This window comes from Anopheles coluzzii, chromosome 3 (assembly GCF_943734685.1).
Source record: "Anopheles coluzzii chromosome 3, AcolN3, whole genome shotgun sequence".
NCBI classification, from domain to species: domain Eukaryota; kingdom Metazoa; phylum Arthropoda; class Insecta; order Diptera; family Culicidae; genus Anopheles; species Anopheles coluzzii.
Window position 1 is genome coordinate 3,535,166 of NC_064671.1, and position 11,164 is coordinate 3,546,329.

The 11,164-nt window shown below is 49.6% G+C and overlaps 1 protein-coding gene across 1 annotated transcript; it reads left to right on the forward strand.

Annotated features, from left to right (window-relative positions):
- Positions 1–1,580: 1,580 nt before the first annotated feature.
- LOC120955883 (protein sister of odd and bowel-like) lies at positions 1,581–9,047 on the forward strand. The gene is made up of 2 exons (XM_040377095.2): positions 1,581–3,366; positions 7,999–9,047. The coding sequence occupies exons 1-2, from the start codon at positions 2,333–2,335 to the stop codon at positions 8,426–8,428; spliced, it is 1,464 nt and encodes a 487-aa protein (XP_040233029.2). The 5' UTR covers positions 1,581–2,332; the 3' UTR covers positions 8,429–9,047.
- Positions 9,048–11,164: the final 2,117 nt, after the last annotated feature.

Below are 11,164 nucleotides of genomic sequence, written 5' to 3' on the forward strand. Positions count from 1 at the left end.
CGTCTCGAAAGCCGCTGGGGATTTGACGGACGGAGATTAACGACGGGCTTAGACGGGCGTTTCGCGCGTGGGCCAGGGTTTTGGAATCGCGGCCCGCTCGTAGGAGAACGGAGAAATAGATCGGGCTGTAAAGCGGCCAAATAGGTCTCAGCTTCCCCTAGGTGTTGACAATAAAACGGAGCCAGCGGAGCTATCTCACGGGTGTCAAATGGAAGGCAATCCGATCAAGCTTGACGTTTTCACGCGACGGTTGATGTAGCGTTCAACGGCGGGGACTTCGGTTGATTGAGGAGTTCCCATGCACAAGCCTTCAAAGGGTTAGGTTAATAAAACTGTGGTCGACCGTGTTAGTTAACATATCTCACAGTGGGAAAGGCGTCGTAACCCATGTAACCTCCCCATGCATGACGGGGAAGCATATTGCACACGCTCGTATCGACATTGTTGAACGGGGTCGATCGCTAATAAGAAATGCTCACACCCTCGCAAAACGAGATGATGGTGCAGCGCTCACAAACCGCCCCGGGCATCTGTGGCAAAACAGGTTCCACCCGGGCCGGTTGCTCTGCACCTTCCATTCCGGCTCGATCGATCTACACCCATGGCCAGATGTATTGAAATCTATGGTTCACGGCACGGGGTAACACGCAAGAACACACATCGATCGAACCTGGGCTCTGGTCTGGGTTCCTCGCCATAGAACTGCTGCCTGCTGGGGGGTGAAAATGCGCCAGTGACAGTTTGGGTCGGTAAAACTGTTGTTCCCAAAACACAGCCCCGATCGAACCCCAAGCCTAATGAACGCAGCATGATGCTGCGAGGACGTGTTGGACGCTCGGTTTGGAAGCTAAGAGGAACCTCAAAAGGGGCGATGTGTGAGCGGGGAGATAGGGTTGGCGTGACGATGGATCCGTACCGGGTTTCGTGTGCCCCTTTCGTTGCGGTCGTCCCATGGAACCACTTTTCTTAAAAAGGTTGATCGACTGAAGGAGTATACATGTTTTTTTATTTGTAGTTGTTCTCTCTCTCTCTCTATCTTGCTCTCTCTGTATCTCTTCCGTGTTTTAGACACACGGTTTTTTCGACTTGTTCATGTTCATGATTTCGCTTCGGGGGCTTTTGGATGGGCTCAGCGTGAACCATCGCTACGTGTGGGTGTGCGAGAGCGAATGCGTTCTTTACCGCCCGTGGTTGGGGAGGAAACGAACAGCGGATCGTGCTGGGGAGGATCTGCGGCAGCGGTGCAGACTCCGCACGAGAAGAAAACAGGTTCGAATCTTGCCAAGCTTTCCAGCAGTGTTTGTGGTGGCGGCGACGGCAGCGCACGACCTCAGCTTCATCAACAAAGGCATCAGCAACAGCAGAGTGGCAAGCGTGTGTACACGGAGCGAGAGCAGAGAGTCACAAGAGGGAGAGCAAGACAGACAGAGATAGCGAGAGGCGTAGCGTCGTGCGCGCGCCCACCGAAAGCTCGGAAGCCGGAGCGAGATGCCATAGAAGCGGTGCGCGAGCGAGCGGTGAGCGAAAAAGCTCTCGTCCGGCTGAGAGCCCTCAGCCCGGTCCATGGGCTCGCTAGTGCGTCTCCATATCGATATGCGTAGAAGAGCACAGGACGCTGGATACGGCAGAACGACCGAACGAACGCTGGTGCGCGCGCGCTTACCCATTCGAGAATTTGGAAAGGCAGAGGGTTTGCTGCCGGTTTTCGCTGCTGCAAACGGACGTTTTTCGTGTTTTCCACGCTACGGAGAGCTTTTTTTGTGTGCCGCCAGGAAACGGAAGATCCTGTATCTTTGTGTGTGTGTGCGTGCGTATGTTTGTGTGTCCGACTGTGCAAGGACTTTTCTGTAGGTGTGTGTGTGTGTGGCAGTGAATGTTTGTGTTGATAAGGATTGCGTAGGTGTTGACGCGATTGAATCCGAAATGAACTAACAAGCCGCTCGGTTGTTGTGTTGCGGTTCGTGTTTTTGTGTGTACCAGGAAACAAAAGCAAACAGAACAAACATCAATAGAGAGAGAGAGAGAGAGCAAGGGGGAAAGAGAAGGAGAGAGGCAGCGGATGTGAAAGTGTCGATTGATAGCGGCTTGTGTCGATTCGCGTTTGAACCGTCGTGTGACTGATAAGGGAGCGGTTGTCGGTATTAAGGCATTAAGGCATAACAGAGGGAAAAGAGGCCGGCCATTCTTCGCACTCGCTTCTCAGCTCCTCAAGTGAGGTCAAATGTTTGCTTAATTTATGGGTGTTTGTGAAGGTCGCGTGAAGTCACGAGTCGGAACAGGGCAAAGGAAACCCGTCGCTACGTGGCCGGGCGTACCGACAACCGTGGGCTAGATGTTAGTGGAAGGTATCGGTGCCGCCGTCAGGAACGTATCGCCCGCCCCAGAAAACATTCCCGTACCGGCCGTGTGTGCGCTTGGGATGGACCAGCAATCGAACGAATCGGCAGCGGTGGCCGTGGCGGCTGCTGCAGCCGCCGCAGCCGCCGCCGCCGCCACGGGCCGCTCGGGCGGATCGGGATCGCAGTCGGCAGCGGGTGACTTTGCGGCAGCGGCGGCCGTAGTGCTGTCGCTACAGAACACGATGGTCACCAGCCTGCAGCAGGCCGCCCTCATGCCGGCCAACTCGGCCGCTGCAGCCGCCCTCAATCTGCAGGCGCTCGAGTCGTACCTGACGCTGCAGAGGATCACCAGCAAGTCGGAGGTGCTGCGTCTGTCCGGATCCGCTGCGGGGCATTCTACCGCATCTCACCAGCGACATCAGCCCCTGCCATCGATGCCGATCACCGGACCCGCGGCCCAGACGACGAATGACGCGGGTGGTGCTGATGGTGGAGATGCGATCGGGGACGACATGTTCATGGACACGTCCGGCCCGTCCATGCTGCTCCAGGGCAACGAGCTGGCGGACGAGCTGCCCGTGCTCGATCAGGATGAAGATCTCAACTTTGACGACGGACCGGACGACGGATCCGACGGGAACTCGCTCGACAACGGCTATCCCAGCCTGCTGCTCAATGCCGCCTTCCACCAGCAGATGAGCGCGGACAAGATGAAAACCCTGGCGGCGGCTGGGAGTGTCGGAACGGCACCGTCCGTGTCGGTGGCAACTTCCGCGTCGGGAGCCGTCGGGACAAAGGATTCACACAGCCACGCGGGTGCTGCGACGGCACCGACGGCGGCAGCCGTTGCGGCCGGTGGTAGTGGCCAGCGACCGAAGAAGCAGTTCATCTGCAAATTTTGCAACCGACAGTTCACCAAGTCCTACAACCTGCTCATCCACGAGCGCACGCACACCGACGAGCGGCCGTACTCGTGCGACATCTGTGGGAAAGCGTTCCGTCGCCAGGATCACCTGCGCGACCACCGGTAAGCCTGATCATCTTGGATCCTGCTCGTCTTCTTTCAGAACCTTCCCTCTATTCTATCCTTCCTCTCTTTCTCTCTCTATCTAATGTAACTGTATTGTTTTTGTGTGTGTTTTTTTCTCGTTATTTTATATAAACCACATCACTCTGCTCCCTTCCCTTTTTCGAACAGTCACGCTGACCTTTTGTTCTGATGTTTCTTCTCTTTTCTTCCCGCTGTCCCTCCATCCATACTGTGTTGCGTGGATCTGGCTAAATGAACTCCCGAACCATACAAGACTACAACCGCATCCTAACTGCAGAACCGTCTGAGAGAAAGAGAGCAGGAAAAGGGCAACAAGAGAGAGAGAGAGAGGAAGAAAGAGAGAGAGGGAGAGAGAGAGATGTAGACCACAAAGAAGAACGATAGGAGAGAAGGAGATAGAGGGAGAGAGCCAAGAGCAGGAAGATAAGAGAGAAGCAATTGTTGTGATGTCCTTCCACAAGGCAAAAGATGTGTAAGGAAATAAAATGCGCATTTATCACGCATCTAGTAGTCCAAGGATATTTCCCATATATCCCTCCAAGATGTGATCTCCAAACAGTCACGCACATACACACATACACATTGCACGTCTACACGCATACAGCATAGAGCGTTGCTTCATTAGCGATACACAGCGATAATACGAACCATCACTCAATCCATTCGGCGCAAGTTTATTGCAGCTTGGCACGCATTATGCATCAGGTTTCTACTTCTGTTTGAGTGCCTGGGCGATAATTATTATTGATCATTAATTTCTACCTCTTTTTTGCCATTTGCCAACACCACAGTAAGAGCGATAGCCGCGCTTCGTTTTGTGCGACAGAGCCACATTAGTGACACAATTTGAGGCGAGTCGTTTATTGGGATGGTTTCAATTTCTTGTCAGCTTCAGCTGGGGGGTTTTCATTCACTTAAGCTTCTCACCTTAGCCACCGCCACTCGGCTCGGGTACTCGCCTGCGTGTGTGCATGTGCCATGTTTATAGACGCTTTTAAGATCGGTTACAGATTATGAAGGCATTAGCAGACGTTTTGTGGTAGCTAATAAAAAATCCCAACGACCCCGGCAGAGATAAGCAAGCGGGATATTTGGAGGGTCTCGTTGTATTTTTTTTGGTTTTTTTGTTGATGCTCTTCATGCTTCCCGGTCAACTCGGTCAGTTGCGTCGAAATTACGGACGCAAGAATGCGTTTCCCATCGCATCTCGAGTTTCATGCGGGAGCACGCGGCTGCAGGTGTTGGTCTGATAAAAAAGGTCAAGTTTTATTTTGTCTTTTAACAGTACGAGGAAGTTTTTTTTTGGTCTGTGTGTTTGTAGCACAAATACATATGGACAGTTTTCTTTAAGGGTAGAATCAGTTGCAGTCATGATATTTAGGTTTTAATAGATATGATTCTCATACGAAAGCAGACAGAAAGTGTGAAGGTGATAATGGGCAAAGTCATGTTTGTGTAACTCGTTTTAATAATAAAGCAATCCGTTTTATCGGGTCGATTCCAAAAGCCACAGTTGTTATACAAACGAAAATTAATACGAAATGAAAGTGAACCAAGCGAACAGAGGCGGGGGGGGGGGGATAAAACAGGGAAGTGTCAGTGTGAGAAGTATCCTTACTAAAGCCTCCGGTACTTCCTTCTGTTGGCTGGCCGGTTGTTTGCTGGCAAGTAGCGAAACTGATGATCACGCACGAAGCGTGACTACGAACATGATCACTTTAGCGAGTGGATCGCCTAATTTATGGCATCCATTTTCAGACTCTTGCACTCTTCTCCCCACCGGCCACTCGCGGATGCTACTCCGTGGGCAATTGGGTGGGTGGTTGGGGTGTCGGTTTGGTCGGGTTATCATCATGTGCAGCTCGGCTCAGCGCGACGGAGTCAGCCTTCTGCTGCCTTGCCTTCTGTGGTGGTGATCCGCGCGCTCGAGCAGCGTAGAAGTAACTTCCATTTCTCATTTCGACGATATGTAAATTGATTCTCGACACTTTCGAAAGCCGGACAACGGCGCACAACGGCACAGGCAAATGGTCATGACTGTGTGTGTGTGTGTGTGTGCGAGAGAGGCAGAGACGTGTGTAAGGGAAATGTGTGTCGCACATTTAATTTATGATTTTTCGATAAGTCGCACCCTCGCAGTCGGTCCGCGAGCCAAAAGAGAGACACTCGGCACTGGAGTTGAACCGTTTGGACACCCCCGGGAATGGGATGGGATGGGATGAGGGAGAGAGAGAGAGAGAAAGAATGCAACAGTGTAAATTACTAATTCCCGATGGTCTCGATGGTGTTGAAATCGCTGTTTGCAAGATGATAAATAAGTGGCATCGCCCCTGACAGCTGGACGACCATTTTAGCGCTCAACTTGACACCGGCCCCGATAAGGTGCATTATTCAAACGAAATTCCTATCGCAACGCGGCCAAAAGCGGGACGCAAACAAACACTTACACACACACATACACGACCAAACACAGGAACAGGAGCAGCAGCAGCTTGTTTGTTAGCGCTTGTCAGTGGAATTAGCGAGGTTGTTGCAGGTTTAGGATGCGTTTAGCGTGCACTAGCAGTAGACTGGCCAGCGCATGTTGGGTGTAGCGTTTTACTTTTCCTTCCTTAGCTTCAAGCTTCTTTTAGGGCGGGACGGAGAGGGACAGTTGTTTTATTTTTATAGTGTACGAGAGATACAGAGCTTGCGCGTTCCAGAGTCAGTCTTGGCTGTGTGTTGCTTGGCCACAAAACAAACAAACAAACAAACAATAAACAAGAAAACAAAACGCGGAAGAGAGAAAGAGGGAACGCGTTCGACTTTTGCTCGTCGAACTGCTGCTCGCAAAAAAGCTTTTTGGCGTAAGTTAAGGTAGGTAGACAATTGTGATACTGTTTCGCTTTTGCTAATCTACTTAGCTTAACTTTCGCTTCACCAACCTTCACACATTTGTCCTTACACACCGCGCGGGCTAGCAAATAATAGTCGTAATAATAATATTAATACTCATAGTACCAGTAATACATGCATATAAACACCAAACGGCCTCTTTCTCTCTCTCCATCCACCATCACACGCACAACAGGCACAAGCTAATGGGTTCCCCAACTAATAATCCACGCATTAATATCATTTCAAACTCCACTTACATATGAAACGCCTGGAGCACGACACCTTGCAACCATTTGATCATTAGAATTAAATTTGGCATAATTGGTTAAGTTCATCTAGAAGCGTATAACATTGCAATATTTGTGAAATTCTTTAGAAGAGGAAATATTTGAACCAAATTTAGAAAACAGAGACACATCAAATAGTTCACAGTTCCCTTCGTAAAGCTCTTTCTTTCGACGAGTTCTAAAGTGCAAACAAATATTCCTTTGATTCATTCGTTTACTTTGCTGTAATTGAAAAATAAACATTTGAATAGGATTCATTATTTTCGAACACAGTATTAAAAGCCTTAAACCATCCTCCCGAGGCCAACTTTTACAACATCCCCAATTTCATCTGCCCAATGCCGTCGGCTGATCTACCTTTATTTTATCGTCCGGGAACGAAAGAAACGTTCTTTCCTCCCCAAACGTCTCTCGAAACACTTTTGCCGGGTCCGAGAGGGGTTTTTTTTATTATTATTCCGATCTTTCGGCCTGCCGGTGTCTGCCCTCGATCAAGCATGATCGCGATCAAGCATGTTCGTGCGCGTGCTTTGGTGTGCACGCGTTTATAGGGCACTCAACCTGGCGGACGTGGCGCACATCATCCAGAGCGCGCGATCCCACGAGCGAAGAAGGTCTGAAACCTTCTCCCCCCCCCCTTCTCACCGCCCCTTCGAACCGATGCGGGACGCGATGACTAGACAATTGATGAAATCAATATAAAAATATTATGTTTTTATGCATCCGACATCTGTTAATGCTTAATCTTGTGCGCGATACGGGAATGAAACCCTTCTTCCTTTCGTCTCTCTCTCTCTCTCTCTCTCTCTCTCTCTCTCTCTCTCGCTCTTGCCGTTGACAGGTTCAGTCGCCTGAGCCCCACAGGTTTCACGGATCGACTCCGATCCTTCGCAACCATAAAACCGATGCCCCATGCTCGTAGTCCGCGCTTTGCGGGCTGAGAAATAACCACGCATTATAAAAAAAAAAATACCGAAGACCCATAAACATCACCAGCATCTTTGCCTTTGCTCATTCTTCATTTTCGGAGGTGGCCTTTTTTTCACGCCGCACGTTTTGCGGGAGGTTTTGGAGTTTATTTAGCATCGTTTTTTCATCTTCACTGCTTGTAACTTTCCTGTTTTGTTCGTTGGCGGTTGGTGTGTGTTTGTGTTTTTTTCTTCGCGTTTTGCGCTCATTTTTTTTGTTGTTATTGCTTCACTTTTATCGCATTAAATACTTACCCTCTCCTCACCACGCTTCATCTGCGGGCAGCTCTTTCCTTTTCTTGCTCTTTTTTTTACTTCTTTTCTTCACTAAAACACCTTTATATGCATATATGATGGATATGGCTTTTTCGTAGCTCTTTTGTGTACCTTGTTGTTTTTTGCTGGCTTATTTTATAATTCCGTTTCGATTCGGGTTTCTTCCTTTTCTTTCTCCCACCCCTCAAACCTGCGCGCAGATACATCCACTCGAAGGAGAAACCGTTCAAATGTCTGGAATGCGGAAAAGGATTCTGCCAGTCGCGAACGCTGGCCGTGCACAAGATCCTGCACATGGAGGAGTCGCCCCACAAGTGTCCGGTGTGCAGCCGCAGCTTCAACCAGCGCTCGAATCTCAAAACGCACCTGCTCACGCACACCGACATCAAGCCGTACCACTGCATCGCCTGCGGCAAGGTATTCCGACGGAATTGTGACCTCCGGCGGCACAGCCTCACGCACAACCTGGGCGCGACGGCCGGCGGTACGGGCGGCGCGTTCGATCTGGCCGGCCCGAACGCGTCAGCTGCGGCCGGATCGGACGGTTCGCTGGCGACCGAGAGCGACCGAGAGGATGGCGGATGTGAGCTGAAAACCGTAGATCTGATGGCGCTAGCCGATGTGGACTGAGCGGGGCGTGATGGGAAGGCAAACTAAATACGAGTATGGATGCGTGAATGGATGTATGAAAAGGCTTGAATGTATGTGTGTGTGTGTGTGATGCATGTATGGTAATCACCTAGAAGCGGTATGTCCAATAGTGTAGGTCTAAGACAGCCTGTGAGCATTCGTGCGGGAGAAGTAATCTAAAAGTGACTGATATGTTAGCGACGGTTCGTCGCTTATGCTCTAGCATTGTAGGAAGCAAGTCTTTCGTTTCGAGCAGCACCCCACGCTCGGTGATAGATTGTAAAATATGGTAAATCTAAACTAAGATCATACTAAGTACACTATATCGGTGCCTTCCGGCCGGCCAGGCAAGGCTTGGACTGATGTCGTTCTCTGAGAATTGTCTACTTCTTCCTTCCATTTTGCGATTGGTTAAGGCATAAGGACGTTTGATTGTTAGGTACTTATTATTATTATTATTATTAATATTATTGCTGATATGCCAGACATATGTACAACGGATTCGATTATCTTCCGCTTTTGTGACGGAACAGTTTTGTGGTAAAGCAAATAGGTAAATAAAATGCTAGGAAGTGTAAGCCAGGTAGTTGATATTAGTAATATATGCTCTCAAACAGAACTCAAACTGACGTTATTATTTCAACTGGACCAAACATTCGAATAAGGCTGAAAATTCCATCCAACAGTTAACGGTGAGTAAGTTCTGCAATGTTCCAACATCTTTGCCCATATGTGTACGATTCTTTATTACGTGTTATCGTTGGGACAAGAGACAAGAGCGCACCGTCTTCGATCACCGTGTAATATAAATAGTTGTGCATGATCTTGGGGCCGTTTGCAGCTCATCAATTGCACACCCCGTTGCAAGCGTTCAAACGCAGACTTCTAATCAAATGGCATGACAGAGCGCACGCCGTATCAGTCCGCGCACTTGTTTGTTTAATGGGAGGCTTTCGCAAGCCCCGGGACATCGCAACACGGGTGATGGACGAGATGGATGGGCATGGCAACCAGTCCGTATCGCTTGTATGGACACACTCGCCGTGGCTCTAAATGTGATCATGTTTCATTCCCCATTCCCCGGCAGGAGCAAGACGGGACACTGGGCAGAAACTTGCCCTAACGGACCGTCCTAACCTGGCACCGACAGACCGACCGGACTGGACGATTCATTTGCGTACATTATCCCAGCTTAAGTATGTGTTTATTGAGTTTTCTTGTAAGTGCATCATGCGCGCGATGTTTATGGAGTAAATTTAATCCGGTGCAGATATCATCGGCCCGTGGTCGCGTACCGTGGTCAACTGGTTTTTATTGAGTTGTTTATTGCACACCACACACACACACAACCACACCACACAGGGCGGGTTGTCTAGGCGACCGGGCTCTGCCGAGCCGGTGTCTAGTGCGATGAGCGGTGGAAAGCAGTGGGCACATCTTCGTTTTCATTTGCCAACATCGAACCCGACACCGGCCGAGGACATGCACGCGGACAGGCTCATAAATTATGCCACTCGGTTGAGCTTGCTTGCTTGCTTGCCTGTTCCGCTTACCCCCGGCCACCCTCCTGCCCCAAGAGTTCAACGGAAATGACAGCAGGCATTGCTCGGATGGAGTGCGAAACGCCATTTAATCTTTAACGGCAAGCTTAATTTATGAACCCTGCCGCAAAACGGGGACACAATAAACTGATCTGATTGATTAAGTGATAATCAATCATGCACATGCGCCCGGCGGCCCGGGCATTACACGATTAGAAGGTGTGAAGATTTAGGGCTGGGAGGCTTCGGAAGGGAATTTATGTTCGCAGATAATGCGCAGATCGGTGTGCAATTTATGTTTTTTTTGCGTCGCAAAGATAACCATAATCAAGGGTTTGGAGAATAGATTATGTTGTAAGTAATTAAGGGCAGAAAAATGGCTCGAGGGGAGATTATTTTGTGCGCTTGAAGAGCACAAAATCCCGTCGAAAGTGAAGTAAACATTTGTCTTCTGAGCTCTGCTTCGGCTGAAATGTTGAGTAGATATGGAAGATCACAACATCGAAAAGACAAAAATCTTTCAATCGCTAATTATGCAGATGTGTTACTACTTCTTGGTATCCTTCCTGATCCCGAAACAGCCGAATTGTATAGACCGTGTCACACATAATACCACCCAAATACGGATCTGAAACTACTCCGACCACGCTAAAACAGTAACAATTCCTCCCAAATCACTAAGCCACACATCTGTTTAACTCGAACCAAACACACTGCAGAGTTAGGCGGTCGGAGCGTGTATTAGGCAGGGGTCTTAGAGGAAACAAGACGCTAAGAGCCAGAGCAACATGCAGAGACACATTTTATGCGCGGAGGACAAAACAAAAAGCAAACAAGCGTCGCCCATGCCACATAACACATGCCGGGCCACAGGACGGAACACCCATCTCCCAGAGGACGGGTGGCCCTCAGCGAAGAACCTGTGCCGTGGTTGTGCCTGAGTATGTGTTTTTTTTTGCACGCAACGCAAATGCGCGTCAAACCGGTCCTAAAAACATGTCTCATCAAATGCGAGCAGCTCTCTTTCTCTCCTACACACACGGACACCTACTCCTAGCGGGAGATGCTAGGAGCGACGAGCTCTGGGGCGACCAGCGCGATGAAAGAGAACTGTCATTACCGGCAATCAGTGGAGACAAATTTCAGCATGATTAATAAATTATGAAGCCGTTTGTGCGTGTTTTTTCTTCTGCCG